Below are 24,733 nucleotides of genomic sequence, written 5' to 3'. Positions count from 1 at the left end.
TAAATGTCTAATCTACAGACAACATACAGAAAGAAGGCAGAAAATATTACCATCACTCACTGCAACGTAAGTACAGTTAATGCTTATCAGTTATCCAGTTGATCAGGAGAACACTGGTAAAATTGCTTGACAAAGACAAAACATATTTTGTTCAAAGCATCAAAATACTGCAGATGCTGAAATACAAAACAAAGTCGGAAAATGCCAGAGCACTCTGCAGGACCAGTAGCATCCAAAGTGAGGGAAGCAGCTTCAACATTTCTAGTGAAGGAACCTTGATCAGGACTGGAGCAGGCAGGGTTTAAATTGAAGAGAGTGGGAGGGCTGAAGAGAACAGGGGCTGTTATAGTAGAGAGCAGGTCAATGACCAGAGACCCATCTCAGCATTTTAAGACATATTCTTTTTTTTCATTGTTCTAGTTCTGATGAAGGACCATTGACCAAAGACATTTTTATCATTTCTCTATCAATGGCTGGTGCCTGATTTGCCAGGTACTTCTAGCACTTGGTACTTTTGGATTGGATCTTTAACAAATTAATTAGATTCACCTACTGACCCTTCCGGGGAGATCCTGAAAATTCCATAATGTTGCCCTCGAAGCAGTGGGGAACAGAATCAATGAGGGAGAGCTATGGAGCTACTGAGTTGGTACAAAGGGTGAACTACAGCATTTGTATCACAGAATTAAACTATTCTCTTTTCATGCCTGTCCTCATACAGATGGAAAGCCAGGGGTCTATAGAAAAATATTCCATGTGGAAAAGCAAGACTCATGGTTGGGAACAGTTTCAGCTTCTTTTTAAATTTGTGTGCCTGGGTTAATTATGTTTCTCTTATTTTAGTGATCCTATCAAAATGCCACAAACTTTAAGTTCTCTTCAGAGTTTAAAAAAACCCAAGTATCTGTACTAAGTAACATAGTAAATGTTGAAATTAATTTTCATGCTGTTGCAAATAAGAAATTCCTCTGTTATCCTCTGAAGGATGATATAAATCACATGACAAGAGAACAAGAGGTTTCTTGACGTTACACATTTTGAATTTATCGGCGGGTAGGGAGAAGGAGGAATTATTTCAATTTGTGCTTCCCAAGTGGAAAGCTGTACTTAATGTGATACTCAGAGGTCAAGTATGCCACTTAGATAATGCTATCGGACTGAAGTCAAATTGATTCATACTCAATGCAAACATTGATTTTATGGATTTTTTTTAATATTTGGACTTTAGCTAGGCCTTTGACAAGGTCTTGTGGTAGGCTGTTCTGGAAGATGAGGCCCTGTGGGATCCAGATGGAGCTAGTTAGGTGGATTCAAAATTGGCTCAGAGATAGGAAGTAGAGGGTGGTGGCTGAAGGCTGTTTCTCAGTACGGATGCCAGTGATTAGTGGTGTGCTGCAAGGGGACCCTTGTTATTTGTTACTGATATAAATGATTTGGATGCAAAAATACAAGAAGTTTGTGGATGACATGGAATTAGGAGGTGTTGTTGATAATGAAGCATGTTATTGTAGATTACAATGGGACCTCAATCAGTTCCAGCGTGGGTTTTAATGTTGGCACATATTTATTTACAGAATGGTTCTATCTTTTCTCGATCGCATGTGACCAGCTCATGTCACTTCCAGTTCACATTGCACTCTGGGAATTGAAATTCTTTATTATGTACACACTTAATCACACAGATAAGGAACTGGGCTGATGAATGGCAAATGGATTTCAAAGCAGACAGATGTGAGGTGATGCATTTTAGAAAGTTAAACCAGCATAAGACTTACAATATAAGTGGTAGTGCACGAAGAAGTGTAATGGAACAGTGGGACCAAGGCGTACAAGTAGATAGTTCAATGAAAGTGGAATCACAGATAGGTTGGTGAAAAAGACATTTAGCACACTGGCTTTAGTCAGTCAGTGCAATGAATATAGGAGATGAGACATTGTGTTCTATTGCATCAGTCATTGATTCAGGCCGTACTCAGAATACTCTAGTCCTGATAAAGGGTCTCGGCCCGAAACGTTGACAGTGTTTCTTCCTATAGATGCTGCCTGGCCTGTGCATTCCACCAGCATTTTGTGTGTGATACTGTGTACGGTTTTGGTCACCCTTTTAACATAGAAACATAGAAAACCTACAGCGCAATACAGGCCCTTTGGCCCACAAATTTGTACAGAACATGTCCTTACCTTTGAACTACATAGGCTTACCCATAGCCCTCTATTTTCCTAAGCTCCATATAGCCATCCAGGATTATCTTAAAAGACCCTATTGCTTCTGCCACCACCACTGCCGCCAACAGCCCATTCCACGCACTCACCACTCTCTGCATAAAAAACTTAACCCTGACATCTCCTCTGTACCTACTTCCAAGCATCTTAAAACTAGCTCCTCATGTGCTAGCCATTTCAGGCCTGGGAAAAGCCTCTGACTATCCACATGATCAATGCCTCTCATTACCTTGTACCTCTATCAGGTCACCTCTCATCCTCCATCGCTCCAAAGGGAAAGGGCCGAATTTACTCAACCTATTCTCATAAGGCATGCTCCCCATCAGCTCTTAAACTCAATCCCACGATTGATGAAGGCCAATGCACCGTATACCTTCTTAACCACAGAGTGAACCTGCGTAGCAGCTTTGAGTGTATTATGGACTCGGACCCCAAGATCCCTCTGATCTTCCACACGGCCAAGAGTCTTGCCATTAATGCTATATTCTGCCATCATATTTGACCTACCAAACTGAACCACCTCACACTTTTCTGGGTTGAACTCCATCTGCCACTTCTCAGCCCAGTTTTGCATCCTATCAATGTCTTGCTGTAACCTCTGACAGCCCTCCACACTATCCACAACACCTCCAACCTTTGTGTCATCGCAAACTTACTAAACCATCCCTCCAGGTCGTCATCCAGGTCACTTATAAAAATCAGCAAGAGAAGGGATCCCAGAACCAATCCCTGAGGCACACCACCGGTCACCGACCTTCATGCAGAATATGACCTGTCTACAACCACTCTTTGCCTTCTGTGGGCAAGCCAGCACTGGATACACAAAGAAAGGTCCCCTTTTATCCCATGCCTCCTTGCTTTCTCAATAAGCCTTGCATGGGGTACCTCATCAAATGCCTTGCTGAAATCCATATACACTACATCTACTGCTCTTCCTTCATCAATGTGTTTAGTCACATCCTCAAAAAATTCAATCAGGCTTGTAAGGCACGACCTGCCTGTGACAAAGCCATGCTGACTATTTCTAATCATATTATGCCTCTCCAAATGTTCATAAATCCTGCCTCTCAGGATCTACTCCATCAATATACCAACAACTAAAGTAAGACACACTGGGCTATCCCTGCTCCCTTTCTTGAATAATTGAACAACATCTGCAACCCTCCAATCCTCAGGAAAATCTCCCGTCCTCATTGATGATGCAGAGAACATCACCAGAGGCTCAGCAATCTCCTCACTCGCTTCCCAATGTAGCTTGGGGTACATCCGGTCCGGTCCCGGTGACTTTTGTAAGAAAATGTAGTTCAGCTGAAAGAGTGCAGAAAATGTTATGAAAATGTTCCCAGGACTGGAGGCCCTGAGTAGCAGGGGAATGTGGCTACTTCAGTTGTATTGCTTGGAACGTAGGAGAATGAGGACCAATCTCGTGGAAATGTTTACAATTATTAGATGGATAGTGACAGTCTTTTCCTCAGAGTCAGGGAGACCAAAACTGGAGCTCATAGATTTCTGGCGGGAGGAATCTGAGGGCTAACTTTTTCATGCAGAGGGTGGTGAGTACATGGAGCAAGTGGCTCGAGGAAGTGGTTGATGCAGTTATAATAGTATCATTTAAGAAGCACTTAGATAGGTAAATAGAGGGACAAAGCTTTAGAGGGATGTGGGCCGAATGTAGAAAATTGGGACTAGCCGGGTAGACACCATATTTGCCATAGATTTGTTGGGCTGAATGGCCTGTTTCTGTGCTGCATTTATCTATGATTCTATGACTCGATGATGTAATTTGGATGAAGGTTGGAGTGGCGAATAATATCACACCACTGAAAAATCTACTGATCAGATAAAGTGATCAGACTCACATAATTTCTGCAAATGCCAATAGCCTACTGTTAAAACCATTCATATTTAATTTCTTCCAAAGAATCTTTTTTTTTTCTTTTCAAGGTTCTTTTGAACAATCTGACCTGGAGTTACACTCTGACTTCAGTTCTTTGTGGGAACGGGACCCGCTCTCAGGGCATCATGACCGGCCGCTTTTAGATACCTCAAGGACACGGCCTGGAAGACTAGGATGCCTTCAGGGTGCCAGATGTTTGTGGCTCTGGAGATGGGCTGATTCAAGGCCAGTACCCCTGACTGAGGCATTGTGGGAGAACATGGAATATCGGAAGCTGTGTGTCTAGAGACCTGAGCCTTTCCAGGGCGGATTCTCTGGGTGCAGGTCTTGTAAAAAGCAGCACAACAGACTTTTAACATCATATATCAGTGAGTTGTTTGTTACACCTCCCCTCTCGCTGTGAGATGAGGACACCTCTTTTTCTCTTATTAAGGAGAGAGAGAGAGCCTGTGGTATGTCAAATTACTGGCAGAACAATTAGTCTTTGGGGTACTGCAGGTTTGTGTCTTTATTGATGCTTTGCTGCACGCTGGAGTGCTCAGTCAAGGGCGTTGGTGCTTTTTTGCTGGTGGGGGAGGGGGGATCGTTGCCTTGCTGTTGCTTACGTGTGGGAGGGAGAGCTAGGAGGCTTTGGGGTTCTAACGTTTAACTGCCATTCATTCTTTGGGGCACTCCCCTGTTTTTGTGGATATTTGCGAAGAAAAAGAATTTCAGGATGTTTATCGTATACAACAAAGTGTCTCGGCCCGAAACGTTAACTATTCGTTTCCACGGATGCTGCCCGACCTGCTGAGTTCCTCCAGCTTGTTTGTACGTGTATATTATATATATTTCTCTGACTTTAAATGTACCTATTGAACCTAAACTCAGTGCTCTTTGAGAATGGAAATGAGAAAATGCAAATACTTTATTCAAAGCAGAAGGGAGACAGAAAGCAAGAAGCTACAGGTTAGTTAAGCTTAGCATCTGCTGTTTGTGTGAAAGGTGGGGGGAGGGGAGTCTTCGGGGCTCCGATGTTTCTATCTGGCATTCTATGGGGTTTCTTGTGGTGAAGAGTATGAATTTCAGGTTGTATACTGTCTATATACTCTGATATTAAATGAACCTTCAAATTTTTGTTGGAGGTTATTGAATATAGAAAATATTAGAAGTGATTACTAAAATATTAGAAGTGATTACTAAACGTAGAAGTGCACTTTAGGGAAAAGATTAAGGCAAAGCCTACATGGTTTTATGAAAGGGAAACATGTTCAGGCAATTTATTAGAATTACTTGAAGAAACAACATGCACTGTGGTTGAATGGGAACCAATGGAAAATGAATCTCAGGCTTGTAATGATGACATATATGTACTTTGATAATAAAATTTACTTTGAAGTTTGAACAATGGCTACATTATATGTAGATTTCCAGAAGAAAATTGATAAAGCGCCACATCAAAGGGAAGCATGGAAAATAGAAGCTCATGATATAGGAGGCAACATTCACTATGGTTACAATACTGGCCGACTATCAGGAAACAAAGTGAGCAAAATCCTTCAAAAGGACCACAACCTTGTGGTTTGGAGGCTTGCATGCTTCAATGATCCAGGGATGTTGGCTGAATTCAGGGCTTTGTGTTTTGGCTGTTGGTAAGGTCACCCATGCCAAACAGGTCAAAGGGTAGAGGACCAACTAAGAGGGGTTCACTAGTCTTCCAGGTTCAGGGATTCAGCTCAGGGCTAACAACCCTGACTGGTAAGACAAAATTGTTTTGGAAATAACAATGAAGGATCCTTCTACATCTGAGTGTGATGGTATTCCTGAGTCTCCACTCAGGACTTACGTGATTGAGAGTAGTGAAAACCAAGGAAGTTGCTGACACAATGAAGGAAGCCGTGAACACCTCCAGAGCTGGAGGACCTACATTGTGGCCCTAACCACCAGCAGCGGAATTGACAGCAAGGTTGGCAAAATGTAATGATTAAAATGTCACAAGAATTGATGCTGGGGCCTCAACCTGTCACAACGTATATATATGCCACAGGCAAAGGCTCCAAAGGTATTTTTGCAAACACTGTCAATGACACAAAGAAGACAATAAGTTGTGGATGTCAGGAGGCTACGGTGTAAGATTAATGAGAGCAAATATCTGACAAGTTGAGTACAATTGTAGTGCAGTTGAAACTGCCCATTGTAAATGAAGAAATGAACGAGCTTTTTTTAATCTAAAAGGTGAATGATTGCAGATCTCTAAAGTGTAAAAGGATCTCAGTTTTCTGGTGATTGATTCATAGGCAGTCAGTATACAGGTACAACAAGTGATGAGTAACATGCATAAAATGCTGAAGGAACTCAGCAGGTCAGGCAGCATCTACTGAGAGGAATAAACATTTGATGTCTTGGGCTGAGATCCTTCATCAGGACTGAAAAGCAAGGGGGAAGAAGCCAAAATAAGAAGCAGGGGAGGGGAAGGAGTACAAGCCAGCAGGTGACAGGCGAAACCAGGTGAAGGGGAAGGTCAGTGGGTGGGTGATGAAGTGAGAAGCTGGGTGGTGATATGTGGAACAGATGAAGGGCTGAAGAAGATGGAATCTGATAAAGGAGGACCGTGGGCCATGGGAGAAAGGGAAGGGAGGGGTTCTAGAAGGAGGTGATGGGTAGGAGAGGCGAAGAGAAGAAAAGGGAAGCTGTATGGGGAGTGGGAAAAGGGACAAGATTGAGGAGGAAGAAATGATCAGAAGCTAGGAAAATCAATATTCATGTTGTCAGGTTGGAGGCTACCCATTTGTAATATGAGGTGTTGCTCCTCCAACCTGCGAGTGGCAGTAGAGGAGCCCTTGGACTAATGTTGTTGGAATGGGAAAGGGAGTGATTAGGAAGGCTAACAGAATATTAATGTTTATTGCCAGGAGATCTGAATGCATTTACAAGGAAGTCGTGGTTCTGTTCTATAGGACATTGGCAAAGCCAAATTTGGAGTTCTAAGAACGGTATTGCCCTTCATTTTTTTTAAAGAAAGGATGTTGTTGTGTTTGAGAGGACTATCAGACCACTACATGGAATGGAAGGGTTGCCTAATGAGGAATGGTTAGTTAACCCAGGCTCAATTAGTTTTTGTTGTAGTTTAATGGAGTGAAACAAAAAAATTCTTGTCAGGTTTTAACAGGATAGATGTGGAGAGATCATTTCTTCTTGTGTAAGAATCTGAAACAAGTGGTCACTGTTGATAAGATGTCAACCATTTAAGGCACAAACCATCTTTCAGAGACTTGTGTGTCTTTAGATGATGGAAACAGAGTCACTAAGAACTTTTAAGATGAAGGCAACACGAGTGAATCTGCAGATGCTGGAAATAAATAAAAACACAAAACGCTGGCAGAACTCAGCAGGCCAGACATCATCTATGGGAGGATGAGGTGAAAAGTAATTTATCCAATATCATGGAATGTCAAACCATGTCTGAGGGTCCCTCCCCACTCATTAGTCCTGAGCATGAGATGCTCCTAGACCTAGTTATAGACTCACATGAATTTATAACCAAACTCATATTACATCCATGCTGAACAAAGCCTTTTCCTGGCTCTCAGTCCTAATCTAGGTAACAGCACCAAATGCTACTGCAGCTTAAATTTATGTACCACTCCACCAGGTTATTACCCTACAACCATCTGGCTCCTGAACCAGCATGGATAACTTTGATCATCACTTCTCTGAACTGATTTAGACCTACAGACTCACTTTTGGACTATTTACATCTCTTTTTCTCATAATGCATCCTATTTGCACAGTTTGTCCTTTGTTGTACATTGATTGTTTGTCAGTTTTTGTCTGGTTATATAAAGTCTTCCCTGGAATTCTACTGTATTTCTTTTTGTTTCCTGTGAGTTCCTGCAAGAAAATGAGTCTCATGCCAGTGTACGGTAACATATATGTACTTTGATAATAAGTTTACTTTGAAATATTGAGCTTTCTAATTCCACCATCCTTTCTGACATTGAACTGTACTACTTTCAGAATGAGAAAAAAATTCCTTAACCCCTCATCTAATTCCTCTTCAAATTACAATAAATCTATTCCCTTACTGATTAGCTTCTCTCCTAACATTATATACACCAGAAGCATATATTTTCACCTTTAAAGTTATTGAAAGAATGTGCCTGTAATTATTTTTAATATGGTCAGTTTACTTGTCAGTGTATGCTCTTTCACTCTCTCCTGTGACTGTGGCACTAGGTTTTTCACCTACCTGTGAATAAGTTTCTGTCCTGGGCAAAAGGGATACATCGTAGGAGGTTGCAAAGTGGCTTCGAGCTTGTTGTAACTGTCCATAGCGTTCCCGCTTTCTCCATTTTGCTCTTCTATTTTGAAACCAAACCTGAAAAAAAATAGCACACCTGTATTCTCATTTCTTGTGTGATGCACTGCTGACTAATGTCAGGGTAAGCTGCCTTGGACAAGTGAAGAAAGATCACTTGTGTTTGTTTTCACTCTAGCAAGTTTCCCTGAATTTTTTGCAGCATTTATATTAAACTTTTCTATCGGGAAAGATCCATTGAAACTCAGTTTTCACCAGCGTAATGTTTGAAAGGTAATGTCAGCTATCCCCTACCTGAAATGACTACAAGGTAAACAGATTTGATTCTAAGTTTCAAAGTACATTTATTATCAAGGTATGAATGCAGTACACAACCCTGAGATTCATCTTCCCCCAGACAGCCACTAAACAAAGAAAACTATGGAACCTGTTCAAAAAAAATCAAACCCCCGCTCCCCCCAAACAAAAAAAAGAATAAATCGTGGAAATGGCAAAAAAAAATGAGCAAAACCACAGAATATAAAACATCTTGCAAGATTAGTTAATGTCAGTTAGTAAGCCAAGCTGAACAAGAAAAACGGTGCGATAAAAATTAAACATGGACGATCAATCACGTGGATGAGAGCAAATCTACTCAAAGAACATAAAATGGACAATCAATTTAAGATAGGTAGAACGGGAAACAGAAAGTTAACTTGTATCACTGGTTTAGTGCAATTCCTTGGGTTGACTGGACGCCTCAATTCACTGGGACGGTTTTGTATCTTCGAGCTCACAGGAGAAGGAGAAGCAGGTGCAGTATGATGGCCATGGAAACAGTTTATTGCTTTAAGTATTAACATTGGTTTATTTCAGAAGCAAGAGATGCACCTCTGTGTCAAAGCTATAGCCTTACACTTCAAAATCCAGTCTCTCTTCCTTGCAGTCGGATAAAGTGTAAAGAGCACAATCTGGCTTCCAGCAAGATGGTGGCATCGGGCATCCGGCAGGATTGTGGTTGTCTGTGCAACACACACAAAATGCTGGAAGAGCTCAGCAGGCCAGGCATCATCTAGGAAAAGGGTACAGTCGACGTTTTGGGCCGAAACGTCGACTGCACGTTTTTCCATAGATGCTGACTTGGCCTGCTGAGTTCTTCCAGCATTTTGTGTGTGTTGGTCAGATTTCCGGCATCTGTAGATTCTCTCTAGTTTGTGGTTGTTCATGGCAGGTGGGAGCGTGTTGGGGCTGGTGTGGTCGCTCCGCTGGAGGTGGTTGCGGCCACTCTGGCGTCTCTGCTACCTCCAGTGTTAGCTCGGTGGCAGATGGGCTTTATTGTGGTTCACTGAGGATTGATAATGTGAGTTTTGGGACTCTCTTACTCCATGATTGTTACTCTATTTCTGCTTGCTACCTTGTGTGTGCTGTACTGTGTGTGACTGTTCCTGTAACAGGGTATGGCTTCCTCTCTGAACATATTAATTCGTAAGTATTCCAAAATTCTTTGCTGTTCTCTTTGAACATCTGTGATAGAGCTGAGATTCCATTTTGACACTCTGTCCATGTCTGTCAATCTGACACAAGTCCCATAAAGCAATGAAGAAACAGAGTCAAACAAGCTATATAGTTGGAAAAGGCTTATTAAATTAGATAAGGCCCATATTGGAATATATAAAACCGTCATGCTGATCAACACCTCCACCCATTCATCCACCCCACCACCATTACATACACATCACCTAGAGTCAGGTGTAACAGTCATTTCAAAGTAACACACACAAAATGCTGGAGTAACTCAGCAGGTCAGGCAGCATCTATGGAATGAATAAACAGTCGACACTTCAGGCCCAGACCCTTCTTCAGGACTGGAGAGGAAGGAGGAAGATGCCAGAATAAAAAGGTAGAGGGAGGGGAAGGAGGCTCGCTGGAATGTGATGGGTGAAACCAGGAGGGTGGGAAAGGTGATGGACTGAAGAAAGAATCTAATAGGAGATGAGAGTGGACCATAGGAGAAAGGAAAGGAGGAGGGGACACAGGGGGAAGAGAAGAGGAAAAAGATCATGTGAGAAGAGGCAAATCTCAGAGTGGGGACTGGGCTGGGCGGATGAGGAAGGAATTCTCTACCGAAAGGAGAAATCCATGCCATCAGCATGGAAGCTACTGAAATGGAATGTAAGGTGTTGCTTCTCCATCTTTCATTTTGTTCTATTTTACACTTGTGTATTGAGGAATGGGAATAAACAATCTTAAACCTTGAACCTTGAATTCTTTACAATACTTAAAATAATGTCAAAGTATGTGTTTAGCTGCTGAATACTTTATTGGGAATGCTAGAACTGATAAATTATTTGCACTTTGTAACTTGATAAACAGTAGTTTATATTTCACTTCGTATTTGAAGGATAGTTACAGAGAGAAATGACAGAAGGGAGGTTATGGAAACTATGACGATTAAAGAGGAGGAAGTACTGGCGCTTTTAAGGAATATAAAAGTGGATAAATCTCCGGATCCTGACAGGATATTCCCTAGGACCTTGAGGGAGGTTAGTGTAGAAATGGCAAGGGTTCTGACAGAAATATTTCAAATGTCATTAGAAACGGGGATGGTGCCGGAGGATTGGCGTATCGCTCATGTCGTTCCATTGTTTAAAAAGGGTTCTAAGAGTAAACCTAGCAATTATAGGCCTGTCAATTTGATGTCAGTAGTGGGTAAATTAATGGAAAGTATTCTTAGAGATGGTATATATAATTATCTGGATAGACAGGGTCTGATTAGGAACAGCCAACATGGATTTGTGCATGGAAGGTCATGTTTGACAAATCTTATTGAATTTTTTGAAGAGGTTACGAGGAAAGTTGACGAGGGTAAAGCAGTGGATGTTGTCTATATGGACTTCAGTAAGGCCTTTGACAAGGTTCCGCTCGGAAAGTTAGTTGGGAAGGTTCAATCGTTAGGTATTAATATTAAAGTTGTAAAATGGATTCAACAGTGGCTGGATGGGAGATGCCAGAGAGTAGTGGTGGATAACTGTTTGTCAGGTTGGAGGCCGGTGACTAGTGGTGTGCCTCAGGGCTCTGTACTGGGTCCAATGTTGTTTGTCATATACATTAATGATCTGGATGATGGGGTGGTAAATTGGATTAGTAAGTATCAGATGATACTAAGGTAGGTGGCGTTAAATATAATGAAGTAGGTTTACAAAGTTTGCAGAGAGATTTAGGCCAGTTAGAAGAGTGGGCTGGGCAATGGCAGATGGAGTTTAATGCTGATAAGTGTGAGGTGCTACATTTTGGTAGGAATAATCCAAATAGGACATACATGGTAAATGGTAGGGCATTGAAGAATGCAGTACAACAGAGTAATCTAGGAATAATGGTGCATAGTTCCCTGAAGGTGGAATCTCATGTGGATAGGGTGGTGAAGAAAGCTTTTGGTATGTTGGCCTGTATAAATCAGAGCATTGAGTATAGGAGTTGGGATGTAATGTTAAAATTGTACAAGGCATTGGTAAGGCCGAATTTGGAGTCTTGTGTACAGTTCTGGTCACTGAATTATAGGAAAGATGTCAACAAAATAGAGAGAGTACAGAGAAGATTTACTAGAATGTTACCTGGGTTTCAGCACCTAAGTTACAGAGAAAGGTTGAACAAGTTAGGTCTTTATTCTTTGGAGCATAGAAGGTTGAGGGGGGACTTGATAGAGGTATTTAAAATTATGAGGGGAATAGATAGAGTTGACGTGGACAGGCTTTTTCCATTGAGAGTAGGGGAGATTCAAACAAGAGGACATGATTTGAGACTTAGCGGGCAAAAGCTTAAGGGTAACATGAGGGGGAATTTCTTTACTCAGAGAGTGGTAGCTGTGTGGAATGAGCTTCCAGTACAAGTGGTAGAGGCAGGTACGGTATTGTCATTTAATGCAAAATTGGATAGGTATATGGACAGAAAAGGAATGGAGGGTTATGGGCTGAATGCGGGCCAGTGGGACTAGGTGAGAGTAAGTGTTCGGCATGGACTAGAAGGGTCGAGATGGCCTGTTTCCGTGCTGTAATTGTTATATTGTTATATGGCTATATGTAAGAAGGAGGAAGCAAATGCAGCACAATAACCATGTTAAAACTCAGGTCATGGTCTGGGTGTTACTATTTCAGAGGATCTGTCCTGGACCCAGCACATAAGTGCAATTGCGAAGAAAGCACAGCAGCACCTTTACTTCATCAGGAGCCTGCAAAGATTCAGCATGACATCTAAAACTTTGACATGTGTAGTGGAGACTATATTCACTGGCTACATCACAGCCTGGTATGGAAATGCCAATGCCTTTGAACAGAAAATCCTACTAAAAGTAGTGGATTCAACCCAGTACATCACAGGTAAAGACCTCTAGACCATTGAGCACCTGAGCGCATCTACATGAAAGCAGCATCCAGTGTCAGAGCTCCCCACCACCCAGGCCACTCTCTTTACTCATTGCTGCCATCAGGTAGAAGGTACAGGTGTCTCAGGACTTGCACCACCAGCTTCAAGAACATTTACTGCCCACAACCATCAAGCTCTTGAATAAAAGGGGTGAATTACACTCACTCGCTCCATCATTGAGATGTTTTCACAACCAATGATCTCACTTTAAGAACTCTTTATCTTATTATCTCATGTTCTCTTTATTTATTGCTATTTATTTATATTTGCATTTGCACAGTTTGTCGTCTTCTGCACTCTGGTTGATCTTTCAATGATTCTGTTATAGTCACTATTCTACAGATTTTCTGAGTATGAAAATGAATCTCAAGGATGTATATGGTGGTACATAAGAACTTTCAAATAAAATTTACTTTGAACTTCGATCGACGGGTCACAAATACCGATTTATCCCAATATCCTTTTCTTTTGTTGGTGACATCACAACAATCTGTAACTAGCAAAGCATTAAGAGAGGCTCAGAATTACTTCCAAATTCAGAGATACGAAGACAGCATTTCTCTTAACTGAATTTGTGCAGATGATTTTTTTTTATTTGTAGTCAAGATGATCTGATGGAAAAATTATTTTCAGAATGTCAGTACAATCAATGAGTGAGCATTGAGAGGTTGGTGGGGTGCCTGGGGAAGGGTGGATGTTGCATTAAACTCTTGGAGGGAAAGAATAATGAATTGCTATCATTGAAGTCTTAACTTAACATTTAATTTTGACTTCAAGAACAAAGGAAAATGACTATATGTCAACAAGGACCATCAGCGGAGATTGTAAGTCCTAAAAGGCTGATTTAAAATTTGGCTGAGTGGTGCCACAACAACTTTTTACTCGATGCCAGTAAGACCAAGGAGCTGATTATTGACTTCAGGAGGAAGAAACCAGAGGTTCATTAGTCAGTTCTCATTGGAGGATCAGAGGAGGAGAGGGTTAGCAACTTACACTTCCTCAGTTTTATTACTTCAGAGGACTTGTCCGTGGCCCAGCACATAAGTGCAATTATGAAGAAAGCAAAGCAACACCTTGACTTCCTTTTTAGTATGCAAAGATTCGACATGCCATCTAAAGCTTTGACAAACATCTATGGATATGTGGTGCAGAATATATTGACTGGCTGCAGCACACCCTACTATAGAAACATCAATTCCCTTGAACAGGAAATCTTGCAAAAAGTTGTTCATATGGCCCAGTCCATCAGGGGTAAAACTTTTCCCACCATGGACCACATCTACACAAAGCATTGTCGCAGGAAAGCAGCATCCATCATCAGGGACCCCCATCACTCAGGACATGCTCTCTTCTTACTGTTGCCATCAGGAAGAAGGTACAGGAGTCTCAGGCCTCACACCACCAGGTTCAGGAACAGTTACTACACCTCAACCATCAGGCTTTGAACTGAAAGGGATAACTTCACTCAACTTCACTTATCCCATCTTCATACAACCTATATTGTCCCAAGTGTTCATACAACCTATATACTCCCTTTCAATGACTCTTCATCACATGTTCTCGATATTTTGCTTATTTATTTACTATTATTATTTCTTTCTTTTTTATATTTACACATTTTGTTGTCTTTTGCACCCTGTTTAAACATCTAAGTTGGTGTGGTCTTTTATTGATTCTATTATAGTTAATATTCTATTATGGGTTCATTGAGCATGCCCGCAGGAGAATGAATTTCTGGGTTGTATTTGGTGACATATATGTACTTTGATAATAAATTTATTTTTGAATTTTTTTTGAAGTTGATATTGTGAAGCTCGAGCAATATTATGACATCAGCTATCTGTGTGACAACGAGACAGACCACATCATCTATTATAGAAGTTATACTGCAACCTATCACTCAGCTATGTGATGTTTTCTGCTATTGCTGGTGCCAACTGCATGTCTCTTTCCTTTACACTGCATTTCCATCCTCATCCTTCAGCAATGGAAGAGGAAGAAGTGCTACCTATTATAATGCTGTTGATGTGGCAGAAATACTCGTGAATTTCCATTTTCTTTTTAGAGTAATTTTATCAACTCAGTAACATTATCATCTGGGTCTACTAACCAAGCGTTTTAGTGACACCGCTAGTATTAATTTGCTAGATGAAAATTTACTGAAGAGCATCATTGATTCTCCATTACTATGATCCCCTCAAGAATGAGGCTGGTTTATTTTTATGGGCATTGAAATGCTGATCGTGACTTCAGCTTTCTGGCCTACTGCAAAGAGCTGTGGACACAGGTCAGCACCTCAAAGGAACCACAGGAACTCTACGGACTCTGTCTCTATTTCTTGCTGTCTCAGTAAAGCAGCCTGCGCAATCAAAGACCCCACCCACCCCCAACGTTCTCTCTTCACCCCTCTCCTGCTGGGAAGAAGATACGAAAGTTAGAATGCACGCATCACCGGACTCAAGGACAGCTTCTATCCCACTGTTATCTTTTGAATGGACTTCTTGTACAACAAGATGGAACTCTTAAACTCCCAATCTACCTCACACTTTATCTTGCACTCTACCATTTACCTGCACTGCACCTTTTCCGTAGCTTTTACACTTTATTCTGCATCATTATTGTTTTTCCTTATTCCAGCTCAATGCGCTGTGTTCTGTACAATCAGTGTGTAAGACAAGGCTTTCACTGTTATCTTGGTACATGTGACAATAATAAACCAATACCAATACTTAGTGTCATCCAATGATTTCTCAGGTGCCTATGCTTCAGGATATACTCCTTTCCACACCCTGTGGCGCATCGGGCGGCAAATTTGCCGTTTCCTTTGCATTTTTGTCTGTCTTTTATGAGGCTGAGCTGTTAGCTCGACACTCAGCACAGCACGAATGGAAAGCATTCAGGGAGCCGGCCAAATTTGAACCCAGGGCCATTTGCCTCGAAGTCCGGTGTGGATGCCACTACACTGCCGACTGGCTTTAGGATACATGAGGGGGAATTCATGTGCTTGTGTGCCATTGTTTTGTTCATACTTTAGATATTAGCTGAAGAAATATGTGTAGGTCATGGAGAAAAAGCTGAAAACAATAAATCCAGAAAACTGAAATCCTAAGTTTCCAAATCTGTCATTTGGAATTCATTGTGACATCTGTTGATACATTTCAGCCATTGTGGCAATTATCCATTATTACACCATGTGGGTTATATTGAAAACACTGCACCACATCCAAAACAGTGAAGTGCTGTGATATAATACTCGGGGGATAATGTGATAAAATCTTGAGTGAATAATAGCTGGAACATGAAATAAGCCGTTGGTTAACTTTCCCCATCAATCTTCCTATTTACTGTATGTGCTTTGGTAACAAAATCGCAATCATTCAAAATCAAAATCACTATTGCTCACTGCTGTCTGATAGGATGTCTCTGTTTGATGGCTTATCTCCCTCGCTGCTCTGCCTCTGCATTCAAATCGTCTCTCTCCATCGAGTCTGTCGGAGGATGTCACTGAAGTTCTGTGATCTATGGATTGGACTGGGCTCTTTAGGGTTTTATGTCTTTTACACGGTGTTTTTGCTCGTTCTTTCGTTTGTCTGTTTCAGTGATTTAATTTGGTGTGAGTTGTAAGTTCTTTTCTGTGTGGGGGTGGTGGGGTTGGGATTTGATGCTCTTGCAGTTCATGTGATTTGCTTTTCTATGTGGAGGTGGCTGTTTGATGCTCTTGTTGCATTTGTGAGATTTTTTTAACAGGTGGGGGGTGATATTTGTGCCACTGTTCTTTCTTGTTGTCATTTGGCACAATTTGTTAGTTTTTTTTGTAGTGGGGTTGATAGTTCTCTTTGAATGACTTCCATTGTTTTCTTTGTCTCATGGCTACCTCGAGAAGACAAATCTCAGAGTTGCATAGTGGATATATACTTTGATAATAAATGAATCTTTGAACCTCTTTATTTTTAAACATACCAAACTGAAATTTTTTTTCAAAATCCATGACAGGAGTGAGGATGGGAATAGAATCCCACCAAAACAGAACCAAGTGATATTAAGTCGACAGGCAAGAGCATGTTTTACCTCAGAAAGTCAATAATTATCTTCTGATAACGCTGATGTCAAACCTCCGCTGCAACTATACCCACTCATGGGGGAGGGTTCGGGGTAAATCCCGAGGAAAAGTCCAGAGCTGGAGGCAATCTGACAACTTTTGCAATGCCGCTGGTGCCAAACTGTATCGGTCTCTGATGTTCCTTTTGCTGCCTCAGCTGCATGGAGAGGGGGAATCTGCTTTGGACGCCATCTTGTTCTCCACCTCGCACTGCCCTGGCTTCTGTATCACATAGACAGCTGGCAAGCAACATCCATGGTCGACCCTGACCAATGGAGGGCCTCAATAATTACCCTATTTCTCTACATCCATGAGATAATTATCACATCTGTCTGACCACTATGGTTTAGTTTGTAAATTCAGGGATATACACTCAGTGCCCACTTGATTAGATACATCTGTACACTTGTTTGTTAATGCGAAGATCTATTCAGCCAATCATGTGGCAGCAACTCAATGCATAAAAGCATGCCGTCATGGACAGGAGGTTCAGTTGTCATTTGAAACTAACATCAGAGTGGAGAAGAAATGTGAGTTAAGTGACTTTGACTGTGGAATGATTGTTGGTGCCAGACAGGGTGGTTTGAGTAACTCAGAAACTGCTGATCTCCTGGGATTTTCACACACACCAGTCTCTAGATTTTCAAAGCATCGTACAAAAATCAAAAAGCTTCCAGTGAGCAGCATTCCTGCGGGTGAAAATGCCTTGTAAATGAGAGAGGTCAGTGGAGAATAGCTAGAGTGGTTGAAGCTGACAGAAAATCAAATAAACATACGTTACAACAGTGGTGTGAAGAAGAGCACCTCTGAATGTATAACATGTTGAGACTAAGTGAATAGGCTACAGCAGCAGAAGACCATGAACAAACACTCAGTGACCACTTCATTAGGTAAAGGAGGCACCTAATAATGTAGCCACTGAGAGTACATTCAACTAAAATAAATAAATGGAAACAGCTCTGGCTAGCCTAATGCCAAAAATCACTTGAAATGCATTTTTACATGCCAATGGAAATAAGATTCATTTCCACTAATGCTTATAAATACAACCAATGACTCCAGGTTTGAACAGCTTGTCATATGAAGAGTGTTTGATGGCTCTGGACTAATATTCACTAGAATTCATAAGAATGAGGGACGACCTCACTGAAATATATCAAATGGTGAAAGACCTTGATAGAGTGGATCTGGAGAGGATATTTCCTATGGTGATTTAGAGTCTAAGACCAGAAGACACAGCCTCAGAATAGATGGGCGTCCTTTCAGAATGGAGATGAGGATGAATTTCTTTAGCCAGAGAATAATGAAACTGTGGATTTTTTGCCACAGGCAGCTGTGGACGCCAAGTATTTAGGACAGAGACTGATAGGGTCAGTGCATGAAGGGATGCTGGGAGAAGGCAGGAGACTGGGGCTGAGAGGAAACTTGGATCAGCCATGATGAAATGGTGGTGCAGACTCGATGGGCCAAATGGCCTAATTCTGTTCCTACATCTTATGGTGTTGTGGAATAGCCTCTGTAACATCCAATAAAAGCACTATTCATTTGTAATGTGCCATGTTGTATGACATCATCATTATGCGCCACGTCATATGACGTGGGCAGTCATGGTCTTTCCAGGAGCGTGATTGTTCTTGGCAGATTTTTCTACAGAAGTGGTTTGCCATTGCCTTTTTCTGGGTATTGTCTTTACAAGACAGGTCACACTTAGTTTGGAGGAACAACACCTTATATTTCATTTGGGTGGCCTCCAACCTGTTGGCATGAGTATCAATTTCTCAAACTTCTGGTAATGCATCCCCCACCCGGCCATTTCCCATACCCTTCTCCCTCTCTCACCTTATTTCCTTGCCTGCCCATCACCTCCCTCTGGTGTTCCTACCCCTTTTTCTTTCTTCAAAGGCCTTCTGTCTCTCTCAGCAATCAACTTCCCAGCTCTTTACTTCATCCCTCCCCCTCCAGATTTCACCTATCACCTGGTGTTTCTCTCCCCCACCCCCACCACATTTTAAATCTGCTCCTCAGCCTTTTTTTTAACTCCAGTCCTGCCAAAGGGTTTCTGCCTGAGACATTGACTGTACTTTTTTCCATAAATGCTGCCTGGCCTGATGAGTTCCTCCAGCATTTTGTGTGTGTTGCTCAGACTTCCAGCATCTGCAGATTTGCTCTTGTCTGTGATACATGTACTTTGAATTCAGAATCAGGAGGCTGCAGATGCTAGCAAATGGAGCAAAAATCTAACTGAGGGTCAGGCAGCATCTGTGGAGGGAAAAGGATAGTCAATGTTAGTGGTTGAAACCCTGCATCCAGACTATCAGTGTAATGGGGAGGTACTAAAAGCAGGACTAAAGCGTAGTTGTCAGCGCAGCACTTTATACTACAGGCAACCGGGGTTCAATTCCTGGCACTGCCTGTGAGGAGTTTAAACATTCTCCCTGTAATTGTGTGGGTCTCCTCACACAATCCAAAGATGTACTGGTTGGCAGGTTAATTGGTCATTGTAAATTATCCCATGATTAGGGAAGGGTTAAATTGGGGATGTTGCTGAGAGCGCGGCTCAAAGGGCCTACTTCACGCTGTTCCTCAATAAATAAATATTCAATATTAAAAGGTGAGAGGGAGTGGTGAGGCAGGTTGTTGTAGGTGGAACCAAATGAGGTGGGAGATGATGGGCAGATGGAGCAAAGTAGGGGAGGGGATATGTGGAGACAATGGGTTTAGCAGGAGGATGGGAACGAGAATGAAGGGACTTGGGAGAAGATGGATGGTAAGAAAGCAAAGATAGCATGCAGTCAGACTGTCAGGAAGGGCAGGCAGATGATAGGACAAAATTTCAGCCAGCAGGGTGAGTATCAGTGCATTAGGGATGCAGAATCAAAAAGGGTAGCAAATACAGTACAGTACTCAAGGTGTTATATCTCAATGCAGGGAGTATAAGAAATAAGATTGATGATCTGGTTGCATTTTTACAGATATGATGATGTACCTATCACTGAATCATGGCTGAAGGATGGATGCATTTGTGAGCTGAATGTCCAATATTACACATTGTAATCAGAAAGTTAGGAAAATAGGCAGAAGGAGTGGCATGGCTCTGCTGGTAAACAATGGCATCAGATCAGAAGATGTTGACTCCTTGTGGGTTGAGTTAAGAAACTGTAAGGATAAAAGGACCCTATTGGCAGTTATATACAGGTCTCCCAACAGTAAATGGAATGTGGACCACAGATTACAACGGGGAATAGAAAAGGCATGTCAAAACAACAATGTTGTGATAGCCATGGGAGATTTTAATATGCAGTTAGATTAGGAAAATCAGGTTGGTAATGAATCTCAAGAGAGTGAGTTTATTCAATGCCTACAAAATAGCTTTTTATAGCAGATTGTCATTGCCCCTACAATGGGATCAGCTATACTTGATTGGGTGCTTTGTAATGAACTGGAGGTGATTAGGGAGCTTAAGGTAAAGGAACCTTTAGGAGCCTTTGATCACAATATGACTGAGTTCAACTTGAAATTTGATAGGGAGAACGTAAAGTCTGGAGTAGCAGTACTTTGGCCAAAGTGATATTACAGTGATATGAGAGAGGAGTTGGCCAAAGTAAACTGGGAGGAGATGCTGGCAGGGGTGACAGCAGAACAGCAATGGTGTGAGTTTCTGAGAAAAATGACAGAGGTGCAGGATAGATGTATTTCAAAAACAAAGAAAAACTCAAATATTTGACAACATAGTACAACTGTGGCTGACAAAGGAAGTCAAAGCTAATGTAAAATCAAAAGAGAGGACATACAACAAAGCAAGAATTAGCGGGAAGTTAGAGGATTGAAAAGGTTTTAAAAACCTACAGAATGCAACTAAGAGAATCTTTAGGAGAGAAAAGATGAAATAGGAAAGCAAGCTAGCAAACAATATCAAGGTGAATAGAAAAAATAAAAGTATATAAAAATAAAAGACAGATGAGAGTGGACATAGGAGTGCTAGAAATTGAGGCTGGAGAAATAATAATAGGAGACAATGAGATAGCAGATGAACCAAATCATTATTTTGCATTAGTCTTCACTAAGGAAGACACTAGCAGTGTGCCAGGTATTGAAGGGTGTGAGGGAAGAGAAGTGAGTGCAGTTACTATTACAAGGGAGAAGGAGCTCAAAAAGCTGAAAGGCTTATAGGTGCATAAGTCACTCAGAGCAGAAGAACTGCTCCCTAGGGTTCTTAGAGAGATAGTGGGAGAGATTGTGATGGCATTATTAACGTTCTTTCAAGAATCACTGGACTCTGGCATGGATCCGGAGGACTGAAAAATTGCAAATATCACTCCACTCTTTTAGAAAGGAAATAATAGGCCAGTTAGCCTGACCTCAGTGGTTGGGAAGATGTTGGAGTCAACTGTTAAGGATGAGGTTATGGAGTACTTGGTGACACAGGACAAGATAGAACAAAGGCAGCATGGTTTCCTTAAGGGAAAATCTCGCCTGATGAATCTTTTGGAATTCTTTGAGGAGATTACGAGCAGGATAGATAAGGGGTTGCAGTGGATGTTATATATTTGGATTTTCAGAAGGCTTTTGACAAGGTGCCACACATGATACTCCTTACCATGTTAAGAGCCCATGGTATTACAGGAAAGTCACTAGCATGGTTAGAGCATTGGCTGCTCAGTAGGAGGCAACGAGTGGGAATGAAAGATCCATTCTGGTTGGCTGCCAGTGACTAGTGGTGTTCTGCAGGGGTCAGTTTTGGGACCATTCCTTTTTATGCTGTATATCAATGACTTAGGTGATGGAATAGGTAGCTTTGTTGCCAAGTTTGCAGATGATATGAAGATTCGTGTAAAGGCATGTAGTGTTGAGGAAACAGGAAAGTTGAGGAGGGACTTAGACAGATTAGTTGAGAGGGCAAGAAAGCAGCAATAAATGTGCAGACTATTTTCTAAATAGAGAGAAAATCCAAAAATCAGAGATGCAAAGGGACCCTAAAGGCTGAGTCGTGGTGAGGAAGGCAAATGCAATGTTAGCATTCATTTCAAGAGGTCTAGAATACAAGAGCAGGGATGTGATGCTGAGGCTTTATAAGGCACTGGTGAGGCCTCACCTTGACTATATAACCATATAAACATATAACAATTACAGCACAGAAACAGGCCATCTCAGCCCCTCTAGTCCGTGCCGAACGCTTACTCTCACCTAGTCCCACTGGCCCGCACTCAGCCCAGAACCCTCCATTCCTTTCCTGTCCATATACCTATCCAATTTTACTTTAAATGACAATATCGAAACTGCCTCTACCACTTGTACTGGCAGCTTGTTCCACACAGCTACCATTCTCTGAGTAAAGAAATTCCCCCTCGTGTTACCCTTAAATTTTTGCCCCAACTCTCAGCTCATGTCCTCTTGTTTGAATCTCCCCTACTCTCAATGGGAAAAGCCTATCAATGACAACTCTATCTACCCCCCTTATAATTTTAAATACCTCTATCAAGTCCCCCCTCAACCTTCTATGCTCCAAAGAATAAAGATCTAACTTGTTCAACCTTTCTCTGTAACTTAGGTGCTGAAACCCAGGTAACATTCTAGTAAATCTTCTCTGTACTCTCTTTATTTTGTTGACATCTTTCCTATAATTCAGTGACCAGAACTGTACACAATACTCCAAATTTGGCCTCACCAATGCCTTGTACAATTTTGACATTACATCCCAACTCCTATACTCAATGCTCTGATTTATACAGGCCAACATACCAAAAGCTTTCTTCACCACCTTATCCACATGAGATTCCACCTTCAGGGAACTATGCACCATTATTCCTAGATCACTCTGTTCTACTGCATTCCTCAATGACGACTTTGAGCCAGTCCGGACCCACTCAGTCATGGGCTCTGTAACCTGAGAGCAAACGCATCTGATCAGATTTGGTTGTTGGGCTAGGATCCTGATCACTTGGACTGAGGTTACCTTCAGAGTATTGTGAACAGTTTTTGCCTCCTTATCTAAGAAATGAATTGCTGACTTTGGACAGTGTTCAAAGGAGGTTCAAAGGACAATACCAGGATTGAAAGGGTTATCATATGAGGAACGTTTGCTGGCTCTGGGCCTGTATTTGCTAGAATTTAGAAGGATGGGAGGGATCTTATTGAAACCTTTCAAATGTTGAAAGGCCTGGACAGAGTAGATGTGAAAAGTATGTTTCCCCTGGTGGGGGAGTCTAGGACAAGAGGGCACAGCCTTAAGATAGAGGTGCATCCATGTAAAACAGAAATGCGCAGACATTTCTGCAGACAGAGAGTGGCGATTTTGTGGAATTTGTTACCACTGGCAGCTGTGAAGGCCAAGTCGTTGGGTGTATTTAAGGCAGAGATTCATAGGTATTTAATTGGCCACACACAGCATCAAATGTTACGGGGAGAAGTCCTGGAAGTGGGGCTGAGGAGGGGAAAAAAATGATTGGCCATAATCGAATAACAGAGCAGACTTAATGGGCCAAATGGCCTAATGCTGCTCCTGTGCCTTATGGTCTGTGGTCTTAATGGGTAAAGATAGGTCTGTAGAGAGGGAAAGGGGGACTTGGCAAATCACCAGTGATTGGAAGTTATCTTATCAATAGGGAAGGTGATAAGTGGAACCAGATAAGGGAGAGATGAAAGGCAGATGCAGACCGTTGGGGAAGGGCACAGGAGTATTAGAGGTGCAGTTTTTCAATCAAACATGGGTAGGAGGGGAATAAATTTGGGTGTCAGTGGAGTGGGGAACAGAAGGAGTGAGAGAGGAGCACAGGGAGTATGGGTTATTAGGTTAGTAAAAGTACATTTTTTTTAGCATTGCATATTGTGAATGTGCTATATCACTGCTTTTCATATTCATCGAGTCTGCTTCTGATATTCAGAGTTGAGAATAGTTCACGATTGCCTGAACAAAGTAATGACTTTTAATTACTGAACATCAATTTCCCTGGCATGGGAAATTCAAGTCAGCAGATTCATTTGCTCAGGCTTTGATCTTTAAAAGAGATATTAAAAATGACTAATTTAAATTTTTAACTTTAGTATTTGTAAGTATTGGAAGAAACTATGAGGTCTTCATCCTAACAAACTGAGAGTGATCCAGAAAATGCAAGTGCATAAATATAAAATAAGTATTCTAAATTAAAGTTAAATTACGTACGGAGAGACAAATGAAAAATGTAAAAAGTGTACAGATTTAATCATGGGTGCTATGAGCACTTTTACTTAAATTTGAAAAATGTCAATTGACAAGTGAAGAATTGGATTCTGTGCTTTAGCTTAATTTTTCAGAATCAACACACTGAAAATTCCAGAGGAACTCAGCAGGCCAGGCAGCATCTATGAAAAAAGTACGGTCGACATTTCGGATCAAAACCCTTCGGCACGAAATGTCGACTGTACTTTTTTCCATAGAAGCTGCTCGGCCTGCTGAGTTCCTCCAGCATTTTGTGTGTGATGCTCGGATTTCCAGCATCTACAGATTTTCTCGTTTGAGGTTAATTTTTCAGAAGTCCTTTAGCAGTTATTAGCTGCTCAGATATGGCTGGGCTGTTCTGACAGTTCTGTACAGAAGTGCTGCCAAGGTCTGGACCTCAGCACTCATATGTAAAATTTGAAAATACAGGTTCTGCTAGTGAATTTCTGATTGTGCTCCACATGGAGTCTAACAATAGAGCAACAGATTGACCAATTCTCCTGCATTTACACTGGGAAAATTACTTTCAGATTCTGCACAAAATTACACTGCTTGGCATGAATAATTTCTTTAATTATTTATGAGTGCTTTAATGTTTTTAATTACTTGAAGGTCTTCTTAGGT

The 24,733-nt window shown here is 41.5% G+C and overlaps 1 protein-coding gene across 3 annotated transcripts in view; it reads right to left on the bottom strand.

Annotated features, from left to right (window-relative positions):
- The window catches only part of alx1 (ALX homeobox 1), an 84,430-nt gene that overhangs the window by 47,775 nt on the left and 11,922 nt on the right, over window positions 1-24,733 (bottom strand). For all 3 annotated transcript variants that reach the window (XM_073059638.1, XM_073059637.1, XM_073059639.1), the window contains exon 3: window positions 8,349-8,477. In XM_073059638.1, the coding sequence (XP_072915739.1) occupies window positions 8,349-8,477 (129 nt within the window). The remainder of the gene's footprint in view (window positions 1-8,348; window positions 8,478-24,733) is intronic.

This window comes from Hemitrygon akajei, chromosome 10, assembly GCF_048418815.1.
Source record: "Hemitrygon akajei chromosome 10, sHemAka1.3, whole genome shotgun sequence".
Taxonomy (NCBI): Eukaryota; Metazoa; Chordata; class Chondrichthyes; order Myliobatiformes; family Dasyatidae; genus Hemitrygon; species Hemitrygon akajei.
This window is presented reverse-complemented; position numbering and strand designations above follow the sequence as displayed.